This window comes from Prionailurus viverrinus, chromosome D4 (assembly GCF_022837055.1).
Source record: "Prionailurus viverrinus isolate Anna chromosome D4, UM_Priviv_1.0, whole genome shotgun sequence".
Taxonomy (NCBI): Eukaryota; Metazoa; Chordata; class Mammalia; order Carnivora; family Felidae; genus Prionailurus; species Prionailurus viverrinus.
Genome location: NC_062573.1, coordinates 1,366,872 through 1,393,509, shown reverse-complemented (window position 1 = coordinate 1,393,509; position 26,638 = coordinate 1,366,872). Strand labels below are relative to the sequence as shown.

The 26,638-nt window shown below is 54.9% G+C and overlaps 3 protein-coding genes across 8 annotated transcripts in view; 2 read left to right on the top strand and 1 right to left on the bottom strand.

Annotated features, from left to right (window-relative positions):
- STXBP1 (syntaxin binding protein 1) overlaps window positions 1-19,088 on the top strand; it is an 81,561-nt gene extending 62,473 nt beyond the window's left edge. The window contains exons 18-20 of one of the 5 annotated variants that reach the window (XR_007146139.1): window positions 2,637-2,791; window positions 10,141-11,763; window positions 19,078-19,088. Coding sequence is in view for 4 of the 5 variants with exons in the window: in XM_047829234.1 (XP_047685190.1) it covers window positions 2,637-2,791; window positions 12,972-13,132 (316 nt within the window). In the remaining variant the exon portion in view is untranslated. The other 4 variants (XM_047829234.1, XM_047829235.1, XM_047829236.1 and 1 more) reach the window with 4 other exon arrangements.
- CFAP157 (cilia and flagella associated protein 157) lies at window positions 17,442-23,826 on the top strand. Its single transcript, XM_047829238.1, has 9 exons — window positions 17,442-17,629; window positions 19,769-20,040; window positions 20,779-20,932; window positions 21,352-21,619; window positions 22,025-22,155; window positions 22,365-22,515; window positions 22,900-23,066; window positions 23,233-23,419; window positions 23,709-23,826. Exons 1-9 carry the CDS (start codon window positions 17,457-17,459, stop codon window positions 23,778-23,780), a joined length of 1,575 nt encoding a protein of 524 aa, XP_047685194.1. The 5' UTR covers window positions 17,442-17,456; the 3' UTR covers window positions 23,781-23,826.
- Window positions 23,731-25,832, bottom strand: PTRH1 (peptidyl-tRNA hydrolase 1 homolog). Of its 2 annotated transcripts, none has more exons than XM_047829245.1 (5): window positions 25,436-25,832; window positions 24,851-25,091; window positions 24,488-24,587; window positions 24,262-24,307; window positions 23,731-24,158 (listed from the first exon to the last, which is right to left on the bottom strand). In XM_047829245.1, the coding sequence occupies exons 1-5, from the start codon at window positions 25,529-25,531 to the stop codon at window positions 23,952-23,954; spliced, it is 690 nt and encodes a 229-aa protein (XP_047685201.1). In that variant the 5' UTR covers window positions 25,532-25,832; the 3' UTR covers window positions 23,731-23,951. The 2 variants fall into 2 exon arrangements, with proteins under 2 accessions (XP_047685201.1, XP_047685202.1); XM_047829246.1 differs by having other exon boundaries at window positions 24,851-25,070; window positions 25,436-25,827.
- Between the last annotated feature and the right edge of the window lie 806 nt (window positions 25,833-26,638).

Sequence of the window (26,638 nt, the reverse complement as noted above, 5' to 3'; positions counted from 1 at the left end):
TTTTCAACGTTTATTTATTTTTGGGACAGAGAGAGACAGAGCATGAATGGGCGAGGGGCAGAGAGAGAGGGAGACACAGAATCGGAAACAGGCTCCAGGCTCCGAGCCATCAGCCCAGAGCACGACGCGGGGCTCGAACTCACGGACCGCGAGATCGTGACCTGGCTGAAGTCGGACGCTTAACCGACTGCGCCACCCAGGCGCCCCTCCTTCAGGCCTTTAAAATCAACTGTTACTTTGCCCCGTCTTCTCTAACTACCCTGTTTTAACATCGCACTATACCAGTGTTCCTAGCAGCATTATTCATAATAGCTCAAAAGTGGAAACAACCTAAATGTCCATCAGCTGATGAATGGATAAACAGAACATGGCATACTCATACAATGGACTATTATCCAACCAAAGGAATGAAATACTGACACGTGTTCCATGGATGAAGCTTGGAAACATTGCACTAACTGCAAGAAGCCAGTCACAAAAGTCCACATGTTGTGTGATTTCATTTGTTTGAAATGTCCAGAATGGGCAAATCTGTAGAGATAGGAAGTAAATTAGTGGTTTCCAGGGACTGGGGATGGGGGTGGGGTGGGGGAATGGGAAGGGACTGCTAAAAGGTATAGGGCTTCTTTTTGGGGTGACGAAATAGTCTAAAATTGATTGTGGTGATGGTTTGCAATTCTGTGACTATACTAATAAGCATTGAATTGTACGCCTTTTTTTTTTTTAAGTTTATTTATTTGGGGCGCCTGGGTGGCTCAGTCGGTTGAGTGTCTGACTTTGGCTCGGGTCATGATCTTACGATTCGTGAGTTCAAGCCCCCCACATCAGGCTCACTGCTGTCAGTGCAGAGCCAACTTCGGATCCTCTGTTCCCCTCTCTCTCTGTCCCTCCCCCACTTGTGCCCTTTCAAAAATAAATAAATATTTTTTTTAAGTTTAATTATTTTGAGAGAGAGAGAGAGAGAGAGAGAGAGAGAGAGATTGAGAATCCCAAGCAGGCTCACATACCTGGTGACACTCCATACTTCTGTCCCTGGTTCTCCAACACTGTGGGTTTTCTTAGTTGCCTGTGGTGCCTTCCAGGGTCTGTTTTCAAAAGCTCTTCCTCTTGTTCCCCTCTTTGCCACGCATCTGGAAACCTTCCTGCTGTGCCCTGCGGTGGCATCGGAAGGCATTTTGCCCCTAGACTCTCGTTGGCCTCCCTCATCGGTGTGGTCCAGGCTGTTCCCTGGCCCGCAGTGGCATCAGTTACTTTTCCTGAGGTGGCAACCTCAGAGCCAGGTGCTACTCGGTTTTTGTCTGTCAGCAAGAGCTTGACGTGGCTCCTGAGAACATTTCAAGGCTGAATGAACATTTGAGCGTGGAACAGGAGCGCCACTAGCTCCAAAGAGGGCATCCCGGGGCACCGGAGTAGCTGGCAGTTCCCAGGGTGAAACCTCCACATGTAGCTCTCTATCCCCTGCTCCTGCTGTGCCCACCCATCTTTGTCCCCCACGCCCGGCCTGCTGGGCTCACTTTTAGACCTTCCCTTGGGCCCAGGCCGGAGGTCTGTGGCACCTGTGGCATTATGCATCCCCTCTGATGCCAGTAGAGGCCAAATGTTTATTGCCAACATTGGAGCAAAATACGAAATCCCCAGTGTTGCCCTGGCCAGGCCGGTGACGATGGCACACTGTCAGATGACTCTCTCTGTGTTGGCCCATGTGCGCCCCTGGCACCTTCAGGATTTTGGAAAGTGACTTTAATGCTGTCGCAGTCAGGGAGAAGGGCAGAGATTTCGCTAGAGACTTGGCCTCCTTGTTTTGCTTTGATTTTTGTTTTCTTTTCCCCATTTTCTTAACCTGGAAGCAACCCATTTCTCATTGTTCCTGAGGACAAGGTGAAGACCTACTAACAGAAGCCCAGGGGCAGAGGAGACACCTTTGGGAACTGTCCCACCACCGAAATGCCTGTCTTTCAGGGGGCAGCTCAGTGTCACGTCTTCTGGGAAGACTTTTCCAATGATGCCCAGATGACGCTAGAAGGCGTGCATGTCCCTGTGGCACCGAGCCCCTCCATCGCAGCACGATCCTGACCTTCCTTCTCCCCACCCACCCCAGTTAAACCGCGAGCTCTCGGTGGGCATGGCTGAATCTCGCCGAGGGCTGGCACCTTGGTGCTGGGGGAGGCCCTGATCAGGTGAGGTGCTTGCTGCGTGAATCAGGGTGTACCAGCCTGAAGACGGGCCTTGACTCCATCGTCACCGCTCACTGCCAGCAGAGTGTCCCAGACAAGCCTAGAAACCTGTACGCTGGAGGGCGGAAGCTGACGACCATCACGAGGGGCAAAGCTGTGGAAGGTGACACGTCACACTTGAAAGCTGACTCGAGCCTGCCTGTCACCTACATCCTTCCGAGAGAGTGACGAGGTCACAGCATGGGTAGCCCAAGCACTTGATAATTTGCACAGCGGTTCAGTTCAACCAACACTTACTACTACTCTGTTTTGGTCACTGGTGTACAGAGCGAATGTGTAAACAAGTCATTGAGGTATGAAGTGATAAGTCCTCTGAGTGCAGATAAACATAATTAATCTCTCTCTCTCTCTCTCTCTCTCTCTCTCTCTCTTCCCCCTTCCTCCCCCCCCCCCCCCCCCCAGCGCCCGCTATGGGCACTGGCATAAGAATAAGGCCCCAGGGGAGTACCGCAGTGGTCCCCGCCTCATTATTTTCATCCTTGGGGGCGTGAGCCTGAACGAGATGCGTTGTGCTTATGAGGTGACCCAAGCCAATGGAAAGTGGGAAGTGCTAATAGGTGAGTGGGGGCATGTGTTCTAGAGGGAAGGGGCTGCTTCATCGCACTTCGATCCATTCCATGCTTTGGTGTTTCATCCTGTCTTCACTTCTCCATCGCCCCTGCAAAACATAGTCCGTAGACACGTTCGGGGACGGCAGCAAAGGGGCGAAGGGTTCTTTCCTCGTGTCTGCACTGTGTCTCGTGGTAAGAGGCAGCTGCAAGCGGTGGGAAGTGCCTGATCACAGACACCGACAGACCCAGGCCCCCATTCTTGCTCGGCCACTGCCGAGTGGGTTACCTTGAGCAAGCACCCCACCTCTCCATGCTGCGATTTCCTTACCCAGCCAAATGGGGTTGTGAATACCCGCTTACAGCTTTGTACTAGGCCCGAGGTGGGACTTGTCTCTTTGCTGGCATTGGGCCTCCTGTTCAGAAGACGCTCAGTGAATGGAAGGTAAATTATCGCCCCCTCCTTTACCTGTCAGTTGCAGATAGACAGACACAGTGTGTGGGCAGATACTGTCTGAAACACACGGGCCTGACTCCTGGACTCTGCTGAGGGTTCCCCATCACTTCCGGTTCCTACGACTCCTAGGTCTGCTATGTACCCTTTCTGGTATTTCCTGCTGGTTTTCCAGAAGAAAGGAAGCAACTCGTTAGACCTGACTTAATGCAGCAGAAGATTTTATACCTTTTTCCTGCCTGTAGGAGCTTCCAGTTTCTAGGGCTGGAAGGGGAAGAGTGAGCTGAGGAAAATCACGCTTTCTCCAGACGCCTTCCTTTTGCCCCGTCTTGCCCTTAACAAAATGGATTTGCACCTGCCTGGGCCTGCCTCTTGACATTGACTGACCCAAGGCTATGAGCACGTACTGCCCTGGCCTTTCCCCTGATCTCTAGAAGGTGTGTCAGTTTTACACCCCTACTTCGGGGTGACCAAATTCCAGTGTGCCTGGCGCTCTCAGAGTGAGCAGGTCCTGCAGACCAGTCCACGTGGCCATTCCTGGTTGTGTCAAGATGGACCTGTTACTGTCAACCCCCTTTCTAGATACCACACCATTCAGTGGAGAGATTGGATATCCTCTCCCTCCCCTCCCCACTCCCTGGAGCTTCCCCGGCGGGTCACCCTTTCTCCCCGTATCGTTTTTTCCTTTTTGTTACATAGACGCTGGGATAAAGCTCTCTCTGTCCCCTGCTCGTGTGTATGTTGCATGCACGTGTCGGAGAACTCTCAGCTCAAACACAGCTTTGCGGGGCCGAAGCTGTCACGGCCAGGCTTTGGTGTAAATTTCCCTCTTCAGCTTTGGTCCTGACTTGCAGTTCCCTGTTGGGGGGGTGGAACCCTGGGGAGATAACGGTGCCCGTGCAGATCCACGGAGGGGCCTTGCGCAGACAGCTGACGTCCGCAGTGTGGCCTCACCCGCTTGGTGCATGCCGGCTGTCCTTGCGGCCTGTGTGCGTGTGCACGTGCGCGTGCTCGCGTCTTGCTTTCTCATACCTCATTGGCTGCATAAAACGTAGGCCTAACTTGGCATGTTCCTGTAACGTACCTTTGTTCAAGCAGTCAGCTGGCCTCTGTTCTCCCGCAGGTTCTACTCACATTCTTACTCCCACCAAATTTCTCATGGACCTGAGACACCCCGACTTCAGGGAGGCCTCTAGGGTATCTTTTGAGGATCAGGCTCCAACAATGGAGTGAGAGCCAAAGAAACAAAGTAAAAGCAGCTTATTACAGAAAAGAAACTCTTCCACTCTGAAGGGTTTTCTTTGATTATTCCGTCACTCTTTTTCTTTATTTTTCCCTTTTCAGTTTATTTATTTGATTTCCTTTCAACAAGAAAATGCTTGCAGTTCTTAACACCGATTGAAAATGTGTCCGATGCTGCCTTCACAGACCCTGCCGCGAGAGCCTCTGGGCCCCGGCCTGCCAGCTCACTCGTGCCCTGGGTCACCTGCTGCTCAGTCAGGCAGTGCAGCCCCCTGGGTTGTAAACCAAAAATGATCATGACTGCTATGACCAGTCCTTCGGAGGGACTGGAAGCCGAGGGATGCCGGAGGCACGGCACGCAGGCCTACCGGCCCGGGGTGTATCTGTGGGCACCAGGCAGGGAACGCGTAGCATCCTGCTTGTGACATGGTGTGGGAAGTTGTGAGTGAGGCCAGTAGGCGTTCAAGGGACTGTCCTGTCCAAGAAGGCAGAACTCCAGTGGAGAGATCCATGGGCACCTGATCATGGGGAAGGCTCATTGGAGTGCGTCAGGATAGACTCCACGTCAGTGGTAGTTAGACACGTAAATTCCTTTTTTCCGGGGCAGGCACTCGTCCCAGGGAACTGTTGCTAAGGGGTGACAGGGTCACGAGCCACCACGTACTTGATGAACTCCAGCCACCAGTGGAAATCTCGTGTCTCGTGTTCATCTGGGGCAGATGGCCCTTCGTAGTCATTTACTCTCTCAGTAGTTGCTTTTATTTTCATTCTCCTGTGGGTTTTTTTCCAGGGTTGAGTTATCACACCCCTCTCTCTCACTGAAGTCTGTTAGTGAGATCTGAGAACCTTTGGGTAAAAATCTGTTCTTAACGCGGTGTGCTGTTCGAAAGAGCGTCTTCTCTCTCCCACCACGCTTGTGCCTTTACCTGTTACCCAGGAACCGGCATCTGTCTGGTGGATTATCCAGACTTTATTCTCATCCTCATCCTTTCCCCTCTCTTGCCGTCCCTCATATGTCCCGGGAACCTCCTGTGAAGTGTTAAGTGGCAGATGCATACTGAGGAACTCCATTGTAGCATTAGTTATTCTGTAGTTTCCTCACACAGCCTGTGAGGAGGCCACACTCTGTTCACCTGCCCTCATGTACTTCACCGACGACGTCCCTGCCCCTCTCCCGCCCAGACTGGCATGTGGCCTGCTGAGTCAGAAAGCATGAGTCACCTGGAGCAGTCGGGAGGCCTAGACTCTTGCCCCGGTCCTGCCAGGGGCACGTGTGGGACTGCAGGAGGTCCTTCCCCCGCCCCCCCCAACCAGGGCACAGAATGCAGAATGCGGGGGGGCTGGGTCCTGGATCGCAGGGCCCCAGGTCCTGAGCTCTGACCATCTAATTCAGCAACTCGGATCGGGTGCCTCAGCGCTTGCGGTCCTGCCCTCGTGCACCTGTGCTCTCTGGTATACCTCAGGGGACTGGGCTGTCAGAGCCATGACCAGGGTCGGGGGGGGGGGGGGGGGGCACCGGAAGCATGCTTGTTTGTATAAAGAGAACGTGCTCCATCCAAAACGGGACTCGCTCTAAAGGTCGGGACAGGCAACTGTGCGCTTTGTCTCCTCTCCTTCCTGTGGCCGAGAGACGGCTCCCCCGGGGCACTGGTGAGGGGAGAAGCAGCACGTGGGTCACCTGCACGGTGCGGGGCAGGCTGGCCGTGGCCCTGCACTGCCTCCCTCTAGACAGTGCCGCCAATGGGCGGTGGATAAAAGCGATTGTGAAGAACACAGCCATTGTTTAGAAGCACCTTGGTTGCTTGGTAATCAGAGACATCTGGTTCTGTGTGCAGATGGCAGGGAGGTGATCGGCATTTGCTGCAGGATGTATTTTCAGACTTACGGAAGGAAAGATGTTCAGTCCAGGCTTGGGTGGCAGACCACTTGCAGGGTCTGAAAGACCTGCAAACCCAGAGCCCGGGGGCTCCAGCTAGGATTCACTCTGCGATCCCCTGCCCCAGAAGCAGCCTGTCCTTTGCAGGCTGGTGTTCTTTGTTTTGTGCTCAGTCAGCATAGGTTCTCGGCTGCCATCTGAGCAAAGAACACAAATACTCGAGTTGTGTACTCGTGGCTTCTGAAATGCTTTTTGGGGCAGTGTCGTGTTTTAGAGAGTTCCTTTAGGAAAAAGCAAGGCACGGAGCCCTAATCCCAGGGAGGTCAGAAGACAGGTGAAAATCTGACTTGCCTCCTTCTGTTGTGATTGTCTGGTGACCAGAGACTAGGACAGTGTGGGCCGGGAGCAGGACGGGTTGTCTCCGCCCAGAGTCGATGTCTGCAGTTGTCTGCAGCAACTTAGCTTCTAGGAGATGAGTTTTCCTGCTCGTCAGTGAACGAGAGCATCCCTTGCCGGCTCCCCGCGTGGGTGCCAGCGCCCACTGATCCTCCGGCCCCTCTCTCCCCCAGGTGCCGGGTGAAGGGGGCCGGCTGGGCAGCCGGAGTGCACAGGTGTCCCTAAGCCTCACTTCCATTGCATTAATCAGTCGCCTCCATGTTGTCCAGAAGTGAAGTCTTTGCTTTAGGTTCTCACCCCAAGCTCTGGGGGAGGGTTGTGTTAAAAGTACCAGCCTTGAGGGAATGTCCAAGAGGCTATTGGAAGCCGGTGGAAGAGCCATACACAGCACTTGCACTTCAGAAAAAGGGTTTGTTTTTTTTATATTAAATATTTCACTTTATTCCCAGTTGGAGTCAGACAAGTCTCATGTTTCAGTGGGACTCAGATTTGAATCTGTACCCAGAACCAACCCATTGCCCAGCTGCTATTTGAGCACTCACTTGCATGTCCCCTCCTGGGGCCGGGTGTCCAGAAGCGAGACCGACGGCATGACATCTGGGCCCGGCCGTGCCACCAAAGGGCTGCGAACGTGCCCCCTGCCGCTCTGGGCTTCATTCTCCCACCTTCAGGACGTGGGCTGGCCAGGAGCGTGTTTCCAAAACCTGGCAGATCAGCAGACTCTCCTGGGTTGCTCTTGAATGTACACCCTCCCTGGTGCCCCCCCCCCCCGGGTCTTCGGAGTCCGTAGGTCTGTGTCGGCCAAACCCAGGGATGCCTAGACAGCTGACCTGATTTTCAGATTCTGTCAGAGAGGAAGGATTTTGTCCAGGCAGAGCTCTGGCCCACAGCTTTGACAGCCCTTTGGGTGACTTTGTTTTTGGAGACACCCACTCACATTTCTCAGTCTTGCAGTCATGTAGCATAAGAGGGATGGACCCTCCGTTGCGGTTCTGGAGAACCGACGTGGGCCCCCTGTGGGTTCTAAATGTGGGTTTGCGATACGTGTATCCCAAACGCACCCAGCTCCGTTCGCGGTATTTGTGGTGGTGAAAACCTTGACCAGGACATTAAAACAGTACAGATGACTCAGTGGCAAGAATTGGCTCTCAGGGGATTCGGATCAACAACAGCTGGTCTGAATCCTTTAAAGACACCCAGTGAGGGGCGCCTGGGTGGCGCAGTCGATTAAGCGTCCGACTTCAGCCGGGTCACGATCTCGCGGTCCGGGAGTTCGAGCCCCGCGTCAGGCTCTGGGCTGATGGCTCAGAGCCTGGAGCCTGTTTCCGATTCTGTGTCTCCCTCTCTCTCTGCCCCTCCCCCGTACATGCTCTGTCTCACTCTGTCCCAAAAATAAATAAACGTTGAAAAAAAAATTTTAAAAAATAAAAAAATAAATAAATAAAGACACCCAGTGAGTTAGGGTCCAGGAGTTCCTGAGCCTGTCGCAAAGATACTTGGCCCTGGAAGTTTTCTTCTTTCAGTCAGACTGGGACCACCAGATGGTCAGCCGTCAGGTGATAGAAATTCTAGAGCATGGATTCCTTGATCTCTTTTTGGCCTCCCTCAGGCCGTGGATTTGCCTGCAAGCAGGGGTCAGGAGCAGCTTGGGGTGGGTATCTGCTCAGAGGCTCCCTTTTGATTTTTCCTCTCAGTCGAGTCTACTGTCTCATTTCCTGGAACTCAGCTAGATGGCTGCGGGAGGGCATTAGGGACGGTTTCTCCGGCGTGTTGCCTTTACCTGGAAAACCCCCAAATTGATTCTGCACAGAGTACCCGGCTGTCTTTCCAGGTGTAGATGCGCAGGCTGCATGGAATTGAGGTTGGGAAGGCCCTCATTCTGGCAGTGGTTCACTGTTCAGAATTTGGCAACGTTTATTCCTGTTTTCTCATTTGGGGAGTAGTCTTTGACCTTATTTTAGGACCAGTAGGACGACCAGTGAGGTCAGAGAAATGAGTGTACCTTGGGGGAAGGTGGTCCTGTAAAAATGCCCAGGGACATACTGCTGAAGGCCGCGTGGCCTTTGCTGAAGGAGCCTCGGGTCTGCAGAGCAGTGGGTTGGCTTTAGAGCGCAGGGGCTGGTGGAGGCTATAAGCTCAGCACCTCTGGGAAGTAGCCGCGGACTGGTTCCTCAGGACAGTGACAGGGTGACCAGAGCTTGAATGCTGGAGGACAGGAGGTTGGAAGAAGCGAAGCCTCTCATGCTAGAGAGGGATTCACAAGCTTTCTGCCGGTCCGGACTTGACCAGGAAGGTTCAAGGCCTGCAGTCCCCGCAGTCACGCGTCAGCTGAGCACACAGTGGTCAAAGGCATAGGGACCCTGGTATTCGGAATCACCCCCGACAAGCCAGCCAAAGCCTTCTTTTGCCTACCGTCAGGGTGGCAGTCTGGCACCCTGGTGGTTTCTGTCCCCATTCCCTCGCCTGCACCTCCAGGGAGGCACATTTTCAAGTACGGATCTCTTTTGTTCAGTTCTTCTCTCCCACCGGGACCTCTTTCTTTGAAGCCCACTGCTGCATGTGTACAGGCCTCATGTTCACGCACCAGTCACTTCTGTTCTGTTTGAGTAAAGTCCATGTCCAAACCACACGGTCCATGCATCTTTTTTTACTGCATTTATTAGATTCTCTCTCTCTCTCTCTCTCTCTCTCTCTCCTTATGAAAAGGGACTTCATTTATTTTTTAATTTTTTTTTTTAATTTTTGCAGTAGAAGTATATCTAATTCCATTAGCTTAAATTTTTTGCAAGCATTTCTAACCTCTTACAATGTGCGGTCTCTGCAAGGTAAGGCCTCAGGTACCCTGGCCCTTTCCCTTTCACACCTGAGGTCCCGCCCACCAGGGCAGCACCAGCCGGCTGGCTCCCAGAGGTCAGTGGCTTCCCCAGGGTGCCCTGCCCATCACTTCCTCCCCAGCAGGCGCCATCCTTTCCATACACAGCCCCCTACCGACCCCACCCCCTCCCCAGCCTTCCCCTGCCATATGGTTTGGAATTTCTCTCCCCGGCCGGCTTCGCCTCGAGTGCAAGAGAGAATCAGAAACGCAGCTGCCCCGTCCCCTGGCAGATGGCACTGAGCCCAGATGGAGAGGCGGGCGGGCTCCTTCCTTGGTACAGCCTGGGACCATGCCTAAGTCAGAGGATGTGTTTTGTTTATCCACGGTCCCCAGGTGCCTCCCAGGCCTATTGTGATGTGGACCCAGCACCCAATCCCCACCCCCCTCCCTGCTTCCACTAGACCCAGACCAGGGTGGGGGCGGGGGAACAGATGCAGATCTGGGAACTGAAGGGCAGGAAAGGAAATGCGGTAGAGCCTGGAGCCAGCAAGCTCACTGTCTTTTCTGCCCCCCAGGATCCACGCACATTCTCACCCCACAGAAACTGCTGGACACGCTGAAGAAACTGAATAAAACAGATGAAGAAATAAGCAGTTAAACAAATAAGCCACCCCTCCAAAAAACGAACCCTATTCCCACAGTGCTCCACAGCCCCTGCTGCTGCCCGCCTCGGTTACTTTGCTGACCCTGTCCCTCCACTGCCTCCCCCAGCTCTGCACGCCCTGGACGGCACTGTCGCCGCTGCGTTCTCGTGTTTAATGATGCCCTCTTCCTGTGTGAAACGAGAGAAAATAATGCATTGTGTTTTTTAAAAAGAGTATCCTCTATATGTGTCCTAAGGGGAGAAGTTCCTGTGTAAGGGACATACTGCTGGAGAAGTTGTGGAACTGTCTAGAATGAGTGGACACCTTCTCCCCATTACTATGATTCCCTGACCTTGTACATAGCCCAGTGTGACATGCGCAGATTGCTTGAGTATGGGAAGGTAGACGTTTGGGTGTTTTACAAAATCTCTTTTGGGTTGTTCCTGTTCTTTTCGGGAATCCCAGAGATGTCTGTTCCTGGAGTATTTCAAACTGAGGATTAATCTGTGGTCTCCACGCCAGTCCTTATCCACCCCTCAGCCTGCTCCCGTCCAGATACGCTTGGCGGTGAATATCAGGTGACATCATCGAGTGAGGTCCGAGCTGGAAGTGACCTCTTTGGCTTCCCCGGTGGCTCGTCCTCCCCAGGGGCCGTGGGAGGGGCTGGAGGTCCGTGAAGTCAGGCTGGGTGCTGGCTGGCATGCGGCCTGTCACCGCTCCTTCCCTGGCCCGCGTCCACAGCGCTGTGATCCCAAGGGAAGTAGTCTGGGGGCCTGAGTCACAGGGCCCCAGCAAGCGAGGAGCAAGCTCCCGCCAGGACCTTTGTCTCTTGGAGAAGCAGTTAGGCTGGGGTTTTTGGCAAGACCTTTCCTTTCCCGGGCACCACCACCCCTACCGAACCTGTTTCTCAGTGGGGTCAGCGTGGATGGTGCTCGAGGGCCAGGAACGGACGAGGATGGGACCGGTAATGCAGGCTCCTGGGCAGAGGGCCCTTTCTTGCAGAGAAGGGTCTGTGTGCCTAGGACTTCAAACCGCCAGGAGAACAGCCTGTTGAATTTATGCAGACTCTGTTCAGATCATCCTCAGTTTAAGATACTTCATGATACTTTATTTTGTGTAGCGTGGGGTCATTTGTCGTCGTGGTTGTAAGAGAAAATGATCATTCTATTCTCTGTATAACACTTAGCTCTAGAGCAAAAATGAAAGAAGCAAATGCAGAAAGGGTGTCTCGTCATCCTCTAGACTCAGCAGCAACTCCGTTCTCCGATGGTGAGCGCACCACGTGTGCTGCTGCTGTGGTCATGAAATACAATGACAGTGGAAGTCACAAAAATGTCCCCTGCCCAGCCCCCCCGCTGCCCTTTAGCCCCTGCCAACCGTGTGCATATTACTGTCTCGTGATGTCCTTGCAGACGTGGTGAGTGCTAGTTCCACGCGGCCGCCCGCTTTCCTTTCAGAGCGCGCTCCTCGCCCTCCCCGTTGGATGCTTTGTGGTGTTTTCTCAAGGCTTTGAAATCTCCCCTGCTCACTCGCATTAGTTTTCAGGCCTCTTCTGTCTCCCTTCTCCCCCTTAAGATACCTTGTTTCCTTAGGACAGAACTGTAGGTGCTCGCACTGGTTCGTCTCCTGCTGTCCCTGCTTGTTCTGTCCCCTCCCCTTGACCAGACAGGGCCCACAGTTCGGGGCCTTGTTTGTCAAACATGTTGGGTTTCCTCTCTCTGTTATTTATATAAAAATAATTTATCAAAAGAATATTTTAAAAAAGCTAGTCTGTCTTGAAACTTGTTTACCTTGAAATTATCAGAATCTCAGTGTTGGAAAGTATTGAAGCACAAACATGTATCATCTCTGTACCGTTCTGTACTAAAGCACTCAGTCTAATAAATAAATCGATCCGCACCCATTCACGGTGTCCGGGGCGTCTCCTGGTTTGGTTTCACTTTGGGGAGTCGAAGGAGAAAGGCTTCTGCTGTGGTCCGTTGTAGATGAGACCGCCACCCCGGCTGTGGCCTGGAGTCTTCTGGATCCCCAGTCAGCATCACTCGTAGTAAGATCTGTAACAGCTGGGGCGCCTGGTGGCTCAGTCCGTTAAGCATCTGACTTCGGCTCAGGTCATGATCTTACAGTTCACGAATTTGAGGCCCGCGTCGAGTTCTCTGCTGTCAGCACAGAGCCCACTTTGGATCCTCTGTCCCCCTCTCTGCCCCTCTCCCACTTGTGCTGGCTCTCTCAAAAATAAACATTAAAAAAAAAAGATCTGTAACTGTCACATTTTAGGACAGTCCACGAAGCTTGTCTTGGGCCCCGGGCAGCAACAGGACTCAGCTTGTGGACAAGGGAGCTCTTCCTCGTCTTCTCTCTCCTTACCTGGAGTGTCTCTCTAGCTCGGAGACTGTAGCTCCGAGACTGCAGGCCTCCATCTTGCAGATGCTGCCTGCTCACTGGCAGTGTATTTAGGGCGTGTGAGGAGGTCAATTTATCAACCCTCCCGTTCTCCTCTCTTCCTGCTGCCACACCCTCTGGCCTCATGAGCTCTCCCAATCAGATGGGGGGGTGTGTCCTGCTGCTCTGGAAGCCGGTTCAGAACCCGGGCAGACGGAGATGGGTTTGGCCCAGCATGGGGAGTAGACCCTTGAGTTAGGGTTGGGGTCACACCAGAAACTTGCTGGCATAGGAGGCACAGGGGAGTGGGATTCTTTAGGAACTTCTGATTCTAGTCTTTGGTCCCCAGTGACCGCCTCATTCAAATCCTGATCTTCAAGGCATGAAGACTCCTGACAACTGGAGGCCAGTTGGTGGAAGTTCTACCTCCTCGACCCAGCTGGCTGCTGGTGAGACTTGCCTGATAGGTAACGATGCCAGTGACCATTTACTGAGTTCCTGCTCCGCGCCAGACCCCTCACGTACTGTGTCTCTTGGGTGAGCCCCTTCCCAGTTTTACAGGCGAGGAAGCCGCGGCCAAGAGCGATGCAGTTAACCCACAAAGCCCACTCCAGCTGGGGGGCATCAGACACTCATCGTCTTAGGGCGGCAGTTGCTGCCCCAGTAACCAAACCCTGGAATGAGATCCAAGATCAGAATGTTTAAATTCTAAATTGTTCTGGGGACACCTGGGTGGCTTAGTCGCTTGTGTGTCCGACTTTGGCTCGGGTCATGATCTCATGGTTTGTTGAGTTGGAGCCCCACATCAGGCTCTGTGCTGACAGTGCAGAGCCTGCCTGGGATATTCTCTCTCTCTCTCTCTCCTCTCTCTCTTAAAATAATAAACTAAAATAAATAATTCTAAATTGTTCTGAGTTTATGTTAAAACAAAGTGAATGCTCTTGGCTCCTTCCTTCCAGGGCTACGCATACCCTCCAGGCCCATAGTAGTGGCTTGTTAGTCTCTTCCTGATTGTTTCTGACCTGCTCTGACCCAGGGTTTCTGCCACCTGTCTCCACTCCACCGCCCCCCCTCCCCCGCACCGAGGCAGAGACCTGGCCCATTTTATGCTCCTGGCAAGAGTCCTGGTTCTTTTGTGTTTACACAGCACAGATGGAGCCTGTGGGCCGCTCCTCCAAAAAGCCTCCAGTGGTGTTAAATATTCTTGGAGGGACGGGCGGTTCTGAAACCAAAGCAGACGATGCTGAACCAGTAACTGAGCAATCCTAAACTAAGACAGGTCAAGGGCCGTAGCCGGTCACTCTGCCTTTCCAGGGGGCCAGGTCTAGGCTGGGTGGGGGTGGGAGGGGCGGGTCTCAACCAGGCCCTGTCAAGGGGCCTGTACACCCATCTCAGTGTGATACCAGGCGTTCGCTCCTAAGAGAGAGAGTGGCAGAGTGACTAGGAGCACAGACCTCGGCCTCGGGCAGGCCTGGGTGGAATCCACTCAGTCTTGTCCTACCGGACCCTGATGAGGGACTTTGTCCCCTCCTGCGAGGGACGCCTGTGGACGGGTGATGCTGGGCCGGCCCATGGTAAGTACAAGCAGCACTCGATCGGTGCTGATGGTGCTGCTGCTGATCCCCAGCCCCGTCTGTGGGGAGAAGAATAAACATGCCCATGCACTAGCGGGGGAAGCATAGGTCCGTCAGCTAGAGAAGGGGTAAACTGCGGCTACTCTGGCAGTTACAGATGGGTGCCCTACACCTGTCCACATGAATAAATCTCCAGAACGGTGTCGAGTGAAAAGATGAAGTTCCAGAAGGACACATACAAATGATGCATTTATGTAAGGTTTTAAAACTGCATAGAGAGCTACATAATGCTATGGATACGTATGTTGTAAATGTGCAAATGCTTGCACGAGAATGATACATCAACCAAAATTAGGGGGCCTCCTGGGTGGCTCAGTTGGTTAAGCATCCGACTCTTGATTTCTGCTCAGATCACGATCTCCCGGTTCTGAGTTCAAGCCCCGTGTCAGGCTCTGCGCGGATGGTGTGGAGCATGCTTGGGATTCTCCGTGTCCATCTCTCTGCCCCTCTTACCCCTCAATCCCGCTTGAGCTCTCTCTGTGTCTCTCAAAAAATAAATAGGGGCACCTGGGTGGCTCAGTCGGTGGAGCGTCCAACTTCGGCTCAGGTCATGATCTCACGGTTTGTGGGTTTGACCCCCGCGTCGGGCTCTGTGCTGACAGCTCGGAGCCTGGACCCTGCTTCGGATTCTGTGTCTCCTTCTCTCTCGGTCCCTCCCCCCGCCTTGTGCTCTCTACCAAAAATAAAATGTAAAATAAATAGTTTTTAAAAATTAGGATGGTGGCTACCCATGAGGCAGAGGATGGTTACTGTTGTGTTAACCTTATATCCGCAATCACAAAAGGAATCAGTGGTTTAAACTAGTGCTTTACTGAATCAAAAAATATATAGGTAATAATTCTAACTGTAGCTAATAAGTATTGAGCAATTATTATGGCAGGCATGAGTGTTTTCTATTTATTTTGCTGAATCTTCTCAATTCTAGGAGCTAGATGTCATTATTAACCCCACTGACAGATGGGGAAGCAAACCTTGAGCAAACCTCAAGATCATGACCTGAGCCAAAGTCAGATGCTTTGCCGACTGAGCCACCCAGGCGCCCCCAAATGGTGGTTTTCTGAAGCCACTCCTCTTAATTGCTCTCTACCGAGATCTCCATTGGTTTGGACAACGCCCTTACACACAGGAGTTTTTGAAGTTCTGATACAAATAAAGCCAGCTCCCCGGGGCAGAACCGTGGAACTCCCTGTCCTTCCCTGCCTGTTTTTCCCCAGAGCGGAACCCATGAACCACTGCACCCAAGCTGGGAGCCGGACCTACTTTTCCTGGAGTGACCGTGCTCTACAAGTGAGAACTAGGAGGTGGCAGCCCCTGGTCTTCTCAGCTTGCTCCTACGGGTGGGGAACCCCCACCCTATGGGCCAACCGCGGTGGGGGCCATCAAGGTCCAAGTATTCCCAGCTTGCCACCGCCTGGACTAAGCTTCCACCTTGCAAGTGGGCCCGTGTGGGAAGTCTTGTCTGCTGCACCTGCTTGAAACGAGATTTTGCCACATAGGACCAGAGAGGAGGATGAGAAAGGCCAGCAGCCTGCCCTTCCCAGGATGAAGCTGTGGCCCCAGACTAGGAGCTGGAGGGTAAGGATGCCCCCACTTGCTCAGAACGGTGCACCCCAGCTTAAACATCTATAACACAGAACCGAGGATGGGGAGTGGGTGCGTTTTTTTGTTTTGTTTTTTGACACCAAATACATGTCACTTTTCTACACCATTTCTCCAAATCTCCAACACCAACTGGGGTGTCCGATGGCTCAAGTCATTTCTGACACCACCTACTCAGTGCAGACCCCATAGGTCAAGGGCTCAATCCCATGAAACTGTGCCCCTTCAGATGCCAGCCACCAATGGGGTACCCCGCCTACCCATACTTCTGCCCAGCTGACTACAAATTCTGGAGTTCCCAAGACCCCCGTCCTCAGGTTTGATAATTCATAGGACAACTTACAGAACTCAGAAAAGCACTTTACTTACTGTTTTATTATCAAGGATACAACTCGGGTACAACCAAATGGGAGATGCATGGGGCAGGGGGTGGCCCAGAACCTCCCTGCCTCCTCCAGACATACCACCTGATTGGTTAAATCCTTGGCCCCTGGTGATCTCAATATCCACCCCCTCTCTCCTCCCCAGAGGTTTGGGGCAGGAGTGGGTTCTGTGGAAAGTTCCAACCCTCTATGTGCTTGGTCTTTCTGGTGACTAGCCCCCCCATCCTGAGGCTGTCCCCCACCCACAGTCCCTTCATTAGCATAAACTGGCACAGCAAGAGATTTGTTATGAATAACAAAAGATACTGTCTCATTTAGGAAATTTGGAGGGTTTTAGGTCCTCTGCCAGAAACCAGGGGCAAAGAACAAATACATATTTTTTCTTAAACCTCAGCAGTGGGGCGTCAGGGTGACTGTTGGTTGAGCATCGACTCTTGATTTCTGCTCAGGTGGTGATTTCACAGCGGGATTCAAGCCCCATGCCGGACTCTGCACTGTGCAGAGCCTGCTTGGGATTCTCTCTCCCACTCTGCCCCTCCCCCACCCACATGCTCGCTCGCTCGCTCGCTCTCTCTCTCTCTCTCTCTCTCTGTCTCAAAATAAAGTAACACAACTCCAGCAGATAAGGGGGTGGGTCACTGCCCAAATACCACCCTCATTCTTGCAGGGATTTAGTAGATTTTCCTGAATGTTTCTCTATTCACTGTATGCCTTTGGAACAATTAACAGACACTTTGGGGCAGATGGAGCATTTCCACTGAGCCTTGTGGAACACGGAGCCAGTCTCTGAACAGGGTCATCCTGAGATCCCAGCATGGTCTCAGAGGCCTCAGGAGAGAGGTTCCTTGGCCTGGGAGCCGGGTGACTGTCTTCTCGTTCTGGGGGACTCTGGGGAAGTCCCCCTCTCTGATTGGCACAGTGAGGCAAGGCAGTGGTTTCTAGGGCTCACCCACTGTAACATTTCCACCCGGGGGAAGGAGAGGTCTCCCCAGAGTCCAAAAAAGTGCCCCAAGAGCCTGGCATCCTGATTTTTGAGATGCCATGATCTGGGACAATCCAGCTTACAGCCTCTGTCGGTGCTTGGCCTCGGAGGGGGAGGCTGGTTGCTAGTGCCCAACCTTGCCAGGAAGAGGGCAGGGTCCCTTTAAGATCTGCCTCACTCCCTGAGTTTGTTGCTATGTATGGGACCAACTTCCTTAGCAACCACCTGGCTTCTTAAAGGGGCCTGGGGCAGTGGTTGCCACCAGCCATGGCTCCCAAAAAGAAGGCAACTAAGGGGACCAAGGAGCCCGAGGTCAAGAAGAAGAAAGGTGGCAAGAAGGATGCCAGCATGGCCAGCAAGCCTGCGGAAACGCCTTTAGGCGAGGAGATGCGAGAATTCTACCACATCCAGATCCGAGACCTGGAGGACAGGCTGGCCCGGTGGGTAGGCAGTCAGGGTGGTCCTGTTGGGTCAGAAGCCCTGCTCAGAGCTGACCGCTGTGCAGGCTCGCTCCGGGGGTCCGAGGCCTGTGTTCTGGCCTCTAGACTCCAGCCTCAGTTTCCTCCTAAGTAACACTGAGAGGCTTCACAATTTGGCCTCACCCATCTCAGCTCCCAGAGTCCTGGGGCCCTAATGCTAAACTGGCAACCCTGCCCCAGGCAAGCACCGCTGGTGCCTGCCTCACTCCTGCACCGTGGGATCACGTGCTTTATAAAAGGACAGACTTCCATCGGTGGGATGAAGTGAAAATGGCAGCCCCCTGGCAGGTGGGTAGAATACATGTCCTTCCTCCCACCACCTCTCCCACTCCCATGACGCCTGCGCTACGATTCCCTGCACTGTGTACACCACTGACATACCCACCTGCTGAGCCCAGGTGTTTTTTCCCGCTGGGCCTCAGTTTCCCCAAATGTAAAGGAGGGTTGTCTCCCCAGGGCTGCATGACATAGATGGAACTGTGTGTGGGAAGGGTCTGTACCTCTTCTGAGACATGCTCACTTGCTTATTTTTCTTATTTTAAAACTACTTTCTTCCTAGTTATGATGCACTAGCCCAGTCTCAGGGTGACCCTTGAAAGACAAACCCCTTTCTAATAAATAAATAAATAAATAAATAACCCCTTTCATGACCGTCAGGCAGTTCTTCCCCAGATGATGTTGCAGATACTCACGGCCAACGTTGAGTCCCACAGGTGGGTCCTGTGCTGGCGCTTCACTGTGTCCTTGAAACAGTCCCAGGAGAGAGGTCCTGACCATCCCCATTGTACAGGCGGAGGGACTGAGGCTCAGAGAGGGAAGTCACTCCCAGGAAGAGGAGGTGCCAGGATGGGAGCCCTGGCCCTCCTGACCTCCCTGTGCCAAACTGCTCCCTCCTCCACGAAGCAAGTCATTCGGCTCTGCACTCCCCAATGCCCTGTAAGCAGCAGCCCTTCAGAAGATGTTGGTTGAATAGGGGCACCTGGGTGGCTATCAGTTGAGCGTCCGACTTCAGCTCAGGTCACGATCCCACAGTTCGTGACTTTGAACCCCAATCCGGCTTGCTGCTGGCAGCCCGTCAGTGCAGAGCCCACTTCAGATCCTCTGTCCCCCTCTCTCTGCCCCTCCCCGACTTGTGCTCTCCCAAAAATAAATATTAAAACAAAGATGTTGAATAAATAATGAAGTAAAGCAGTTTTTCCAAACAACTTCTACAAATTATTCCACTGGAAACCAGTAAATCATTTATATAATACTCTCTAAAAATTCACGTTTCCCTCAAGCTGAGAAACCAGGTGGAATGTATTTGGGAAAAATGCATTTGGAAGACAGTTGTCAAGTGCTTACTGTTTGCCGAGCCCCTTTGTCAGACCCCAAGAATACAGAAGTCAGAGGTCTGCCAAGTGGATAAGACACATATGACCTCGGGTCTTGACTAAACAAGGGCCCACTTAACAGGAGGGCACCAAAAAGAGGGTCACGAATGGGGCTTAGATTCAAGAAGGCTCCACTGAGGAGGCCCACCAGGGTTCACCGGGCAGACGAGGGTAAGGAAGACAGCAGGTGCAAAGGTTTCGGATCGCAAAGCATGGACGCGTTAGGGAGGGTGCAGAGCTGGCCGACTGCAACAGTTAACATTGTGGTTAAGAACCCTGACTTTGGGATCAGACTGATTTGGGTTCAAATTCTGATTTCACCACTTACTGACTAGGAGTTTCTTCAACCCTCTGAGCCTACATTTCCTCATCTGCAAAATGGGCATAATTATCATAGTACCCACTTCCTCACAGATTCAATGAATACACACCAGGTACCTACTATGTACCATGCACTGTCCTAGGTGTTGGGGACACAGCTGTGAGTGTAACAAAGGCTCTGGCCTGGTGGAGCTTACATTCTGGTGATGTAATGGATGTACAGCATTGAGCACAGGCATTGGCTACGGTCGTAAGTGCAGATCAGGGGGCACAGTGGGAGATGAGGCTGGATTCCCAGTGAGGAACCTCGAATGCCCCCCCCACGGGAAGACCCAGGGGAGCAGGCCCAGCTGCGTGGAGGCCTGGCTTGCTCACTCTCTAGACCTCTGCCCTGCACCCCCCTCAGGTACCAGCGGAAGTGGGATGAACTAGCCGTGCAGGAGAAGCTGTTCCGCCAGGAGTTTGAGCAGCTGGCCAACAACAAGAAGGAGATCGTGGCCTTCCTCAAGCGCACACTCAACCAGAAGGTAGATGAGATCACTGAACTCAACGAGCAGCTGCAAAGCCTGCAGCTGGCCAAGGAGGTAGAAAAGGACGCCTTTGAGGCACAGCTAGCCCAGGTGCGCCATGAGTTCCAGGAGACCAAGGACCAGCTCACCACGGAGAACATCATCCTTGGTGAGGAGGGGACTGGCAGGCGAGTCTGGGGCACAAGCCACGGGGGCAGGGAACCCAACGCTCTTGCTCTTCGGGCTCTAATCCCAGCTCTACCATTAACTCCGTGGCCTTAGGCAAGCACTTCTCCTAGACCTTCAGGTTTCTCAGCTGGGAAATGGGGATAATACGTCTACCTTGAGTAACAGCAGCTGTGTGCCGCTTCCCACACTTCACCTTCCGTAATTGTCCCAGCCATCGTCCGAGGCAGAAAATACTATCAACCCCTGCCCCGTCTGTAGGTGAGGAAGCACTTCAAGGAGTTGAAGTGTCTTGCCCAAGGTCACCCAGCTGGCGTTTTTTTGTTTTTTTTTTTTTTTTGGTTTTTGGTTATTGGTTTTTTTTGAGGCTTAAGGACAGCAGTAGTGCCTGGCCCAGAGAAGTTGTTCAAGTTCAATGGCTGTTGTCACTGTCACTTTCCAGAAAATAGAGGTCAAGGGAGGCATTTCCAAAGAGGCGAAACGTGAATGAGGCTTCATAAGATTAGTGGTGGGGAAGAGACGGCGTTTCAGATGAAGACAATGAATAAGGGCAGGACGGAGCATAGCATCTTGTAGGGACAGGGGTCTGGCCTTACTGGATTGAGAAGCACAGGGAGGGCAGGAGGACTTGGAGGAAGTGGGGAGGGAGGGGCATCGCGCAAGGCCATCGCTGCCCTCCCAAGGCGGCCCCTCACCGGGCCCGTGCCCTGTGGTGGGGCAGGGGGGAAGCTGGCGGCTTTGGAAGAGTTCCGGCTGCAGAAAGAGGAGCTCACAGAGAAGTTCACGACACTGGAAGACCAGCTACGGAAGCAGGAGAGTGACTACAAGGACTACGTGTACAACCTCGAGAAGAAGTCTGTGCTGGACAAGGACAGGTGGGCAGGTTGGGTGCTGAGGCCACGCCAAGCTCAGGCGTCTGAGCCTCAGCTTCAAACTGGGGGGACTGCACTAGCTCAGGGACTCCCCATCCTGCTGCTCCTCAGAATCCTGGCTGGTGATGTTAGGAGGGGTGGAAAAAATAGATAAGCTCCCAGCTCTAGCCCTCACATGGGACTGGAAATCCTTGGACTTCCTCTTGCCACTTTTCATGACTTAAGTTACATTTGTTTAATAGGGAATAATACATTGATATGGATCAAAATGCCAAAGGGTCTACAGGGGCTCTACCTGGAGCCCTGCCCCTTTTGGGCGATAGAGCATAGAGGCGGCCCTAAGCGCTCTGGGGAACCCCACACGGGAGGGCAATGCCTGTGCCCACTCCGCCTGATACCCCCTCGTCCCCACCCATGACTAGACTGAGGAAGGAGATCATCCAGCGCGTGAACCTGGTGGCCACTGAGTACCGAAAGGTGGCCACTAGCCAGATGTGGGACACGACAAAGCGGGCCATCGTGGAGAACAACACGGTCACCCTGCAGCTGTCCAAGATATCCCGGCAAGGCGCACAGCTGCTACAGGAGAACGAGCAGCTAAAGGGCACCCGAGACGAGCTGTGCAAACAGCTGGATCTATTGGAGAACGCCCAGAAGGTCATGGCCAGGCATAGCAGAGGCCACCGTAAGGTGTGCCTGCCAGGACCTTGTCACAGGGCATTTGGTGCATAAAGCAGGCGGGAACCCTAGGGGTGCTGCTTCAGGGCAAACACAGCCCGGCAGGGTTGGGTCCCGGGCTGGAGCCAACTCATGAGGGAGGCAGCAGCAACGGGACAGGGTCCTTTGTGGGGGGTCCTGGGTGCTGGGCGCACCTCTGGTTTTTATTTATTTGGTCGAAAGCCCCCATAACTTGTTGAAGCGGGACCTGCCCCGGGACACTGGGGGCTCTGCCCAGAGATGGTGCTGGGCCCCCAGTGCCTTGGCTGGCCTCTCTGTACAAGGGGGTGAGCTCTGGGGGAGTCTGGAGCTGGGGGAGGGGGGCAGGCTGAGGGCCCACAGAGGGGCCAGGGTATGGCCACCTGCCCACACCCGCAGATCATCCTCATGCTGACCGAGAAGTGCCGCGAGCAGCAGCGGGGCACAGTGGAGGCCGAGCAGCTGCGCCTCCAGCTGAGCCAACTGGAGCAGGACCTCGGGCAGCTGCAGCAGGACACACAGACGCTGAGGTGCGCCCTGCGGAGGGGCACGTGGTGGGAGCGAGGGGGGCCGAGCTTGAGGCCATCCCCTTTGGGCCACCTGACTCCGGCCGGTGACTTCCCCTTTCCCAAGGGGCATCGAGGCCTGGGGCTTGATGAGGGCTCCTGGGGGCTAGAGAGAAACCGCCGAGTGCAGGGAGTGCAGGGAGGTGGCTGACTCGTCCTGGTCCTGGGCCCAGGAGTCAGAGAGACCAGCTGAACCTGCAGCTGGAGAGGCAGCAGGCTGAGGCACAACAGCTACAGTGGGAGCTGACTGAAGAGCAGAAGGTTCGGGCAAATCTGGAGACAGCCCTGGCCCAGGCCACCTTCATCCTACAGGACGTTCTACAGGTGACAGAAAATGGGTGAAAGGGGCGGGGGGAGTGAGCCAACGTCAGACACTGCTTGGAGATAACCAGGACACCCGGAGAAGGCTGGGCCAGGGCCAGAGCCCCCCCAACACCCACCCCGCTGCCTTTCCCCCCGAGAGACTCCTGGCAAGTCCTTTCCTGATTTGTGTACTTCAGAGATCCCTTGAAGGTCTCCAAGTTGCTGGAGTCGCTCTCTGAGGCCCTGGAAGGCCTTGTGCCTCAGGCTTCTCATTTGGAGAATGGGTATCCCACCACAGCCAGGGTAAACTTGGAGAAAAGGGGCTCTGGGGTGTTTCCCAGAGGTGGGTGTCGGGGTCACTATGAGCCTGATCTCCGCGGGCCCATCCCCACCCTCGACCGGCAGATGCAACCTGATGAGGAGGACAGCGACTCTGATGTCGTGTTCCAGCTGCAGCTCAAGGAGATGCTGCACCAAGTGCTGGCCGTGCTCAGCTCAGCCGTGGTCCTCAGCCCCCGGCTGGCTGTGTATCTCAATCAGGAGAGCCAGGCCCACAGCCCACCCAAGGGCAGGTGAGTGAGTGACCCTGTGTGACCTCAGAAGCAGCTGTGGAATTTGTTTGTCCAAGGGCTGTTCTCAGCTGACCCTAGGCCAGAACCCTGGCTTCCCAAAGCCTCTCTGAACCTCAGCGTCCTCAACTAGGAAACGCAGGTGGTGATGCCAGTCCTCTCTCCACAGCCAGCCTGGCACCCAGCTACCCAAGATGGGGTCTCTGCGTCAGCCGCCATCCAGCATCACACCCTACCAGCCAGGGGACCTGGGCCTGGTGCCTCGACGGGCCCACATCCCACCTAACCCCGAGGACCTCAGGCTGCTCTCACACACCACCCGTGTGGGAACCTTCCGGGTGCACAGCAGCCCTGAAGTAAGTGTGCCAGGGCCCCAGGCACGGCAAGATGGCAGCCAGCCCTGGGTACAGATCATATAGCTCTGCCACACTGCAGCCGCATGGAGCCCTCTAAGCCTCCATCTCCCCATCTGTAAAATGGGCCAAAGAAAAGGGTGGCAAGGCCTCACTGTGGGCTAAGGCACGCCCACGCATCACCTGGGAGAGGGGCTTGCTAGACCCTGTCGGCCCCTCCTCCGCTGGCGGGGGAAGCGTGGGAATCCCCTGAGGAGGCCTCAGCTTCCATGCCGCATCTTTAATTTTACAGATTCACACCTCTGGTTCTCCGAAAAGGTTCAAAAAGTTTAGTCTTCCTGAAGTTTCTCTACTTTCCAAGTAAAACACAGAGAGAAGACCAATCCCCATCCCAGAAGTGGACCATTGTGGCCATAGTCCCCTCTCTTTAATCTATAGGTGGCCTGGGGCAGCCCAGAGAAGAGGTCTATAAAAAGTGGATACCACAGGTTGGCACGGCACCTCTGTGAACCTGGCTGATGTGTGGGCATGGTGGTTAGGGAGGCAGGAATTCACTGAGGTCAGGGCCTAACGAGGGCCGCTGGCTTCGTTCCCGGATGTGGTCCAGGAGCATGTCGGTGGCTCGCTCCAGCAACAGAGGCAGCAGTTCCTGCTCAGCAGCGGAGAAAGAGCCCAGCACATGGGCCTGCACTGTATCAGGGTGGGCGGGGCGCCCGATGCCTATCCGCAGCCTCGGCATTGCCTGTGGGGGAGCCAGAGGGGGACCCAGGGAGTTTCGATGCCCCGTGCGGGAGGCCCCCATGTTGGCCCACCACACCCAGGGCAGGGCAAAGGGGCAGACTCACATGGGAGTTGAGACAGCTAATGCAGGAACGGACTCCGTTGTGGCCCCTTCAAGGGATATGGGAGGGACAATCAGTGCTTCCCTGGGTCAGCACCCTTCACCCCTCCCAGCCCAGGCTGGGGTCAGAGCACCCCTCTTCCCTGCCGAGACTGGGATCGGCACTCCTACCCCCACTCCAACTGGGAGGCTGTCCTCCCTAGCCCACCTTGACCTGCTCAGGGCCTCACCTGGCGCTTCCCCCCAGCTTCAGAGCCACTTTCCCCAGGGGCTTGTCCAGCTCATCATGCACCAGGTAGACCTCCTCAGCAGTCAGCCCAAACAGCTCCGCTTGGCACAGGGAAATGGTGGCCCTGGTTACTGCCCATCTGCCCAGAGGGCGCTGTCCCGACTCACGGCTCTCGTGAGGAGGGGCCGCAACTGACCCCATTTCACATATAAAGAAACTGAGATTCCCTTAAGTACCCGAGGCCAGAGGCAGCAATTGCAGCTCAACAGGCACCTGGAGGTGAAGAGATCTACCGCCGCCCCAGAACCCCTTCTCTGGCCCCTACGCCCTCCCGGCCGGCCCATCTCTGGTGCCCTTGACTCACCGGCCCGGGCCACGCTGCGCCCGCTGGCGTTCATGAGCCGCCGGGGCCGAAGCAGGACCAGCTGGGCATCCTCGAGCGAGGCCACGGCGAGGTCGGCCGCGCAGCGCCGGTCGCGCGCCCAGGTGTCCGCCACACCCAGACGCCGCGCCAGGTGCCCCAGCACCGCCAAGCCCACGCTGTGCCGCGTGCCGGGCAGTCCAGGGTTCCCCAGACCGGCCACCTGCGGGCGGCACCGGGGAAACTGAGGTGCGACATCGCTCGCCGCCCTCTGGCTTAGAGCGCCCCCTGGGACCCAAACCGGAGAAAGGGAAACTTCGGAAGGCAGGATAGAGTGAGGAAGGGGGGCCAGAAACCCCGGAGACGCCAGAAGGCTGAGTGCCCCGGGAGCTGAGTGGGCAGAGCGCCTGGAGCAGGAGCAGAGTTCCTGGAAGCTTACAGCCCGTCAGAATACTGGCCCCATTTTCTAGATAAGATAACCGAGACAAGGAATTTGGGGGATGGTGTCTGGAGACAATGGCAGAACAGGAGCTAGCTAGGGCCCAGGAGCCCCTACGCCGCCGCGCCCCCGCCCCCGACGCCACTCACCAGCCACCGCTTCCCCGCGGGCCGGGGTTCCAGTGTGAGCACGCTCATGGCGCGACTCAACCACAGCGTAGTTCGCCGGCAGCAGTCTGGCCGCATGTCGCCCCCTTTCACGGTGTAGGCCCCGCGCCCTGACGTCAGTCAGGCCTCGACCAATCGCAGTGGCCATCCGTCCCCAGCGTCCAATCCCCGGGCGGGCCACGGGCCGCCATGCTCCTAAGGAGCGGAAGTAGCGGGGCGGTGGCTGAGCCCGAGCCTCCACCCATTCCGCGGCGCCGCGTCACAGTGTTCCTGTGGGGTTTCTTGTGGACTTGCGGAACCCTTGCGTGACCTCCGGATTGGGAGGAAGGAGGCTTGCTCTGGCCCCTGCTGTGGCCCTGGCTGGCTGCGGAAACCTAACAAGTCCTCTCCCTGACGTACTTCAGCCTCCCCCGCCCATAAGTTTGCTAACCTCTTCCGGGCTCTAACAACCCAGGGACCCCGGAGGCGTGGCCAGGGGGGCGGAGCCTGTGGGCGTCCTGGAGATGCTGCCTAGCAACGTCAGGGGTGGGCCTCGGGAGGTCCTCCCGGAAGGGAATTCAAAACAAACTCCAGAGAGGTGCGGGAGAGGGTCGGGAGGGAAGAGACCGAGGCTGAGTTCTCAGGAAGGGTTTTAAGCACAGGAGAGGAGAGGCAGGATCAGTTGTGCAATTCATTAAAGTCCCTGGCCGCTGCATAGAGAACTGAGGGCTTGGGACCTGTGTCCGGTGGGGAGTTCGGAGAGGTGGTCGGAGCTGGTGACCGGACAGAGATGGCATCGACCCAGACGAGAGGATGAGAGAAGAGAAGGGATCTAAGAGATCTTAAGGAAGTGAGGCAGACAGGACCGGAGGTGGACTCCCCGAGGTGGGAAAGCCTGGGGCAGGAAGTGCTCAATTTGGCCTGCTGGGCATGAGAGTCCCACAGGATAACCAGAGGGGCTGCAGGACCTCCAGGGCCTGCAGCTTGGGGCGGGGCCTCAGCTGGACACATTAGAGTGTTGGGTGTCAGGCGATGGATCTGGAACTGAGGGGAACCAGGAGGAGAGCAGAGGGCAGTGTGTGTACGAGAACCCTGGCCCTTGACTTTGACCATAGGAGAGGGAGAGAAGCAGGACTGGAGAGAAATTGGAACATCCCTAAGGGGAAGGGGGCTAGGAGCGCCACCAGGACCCAAATTGTTCTGGAG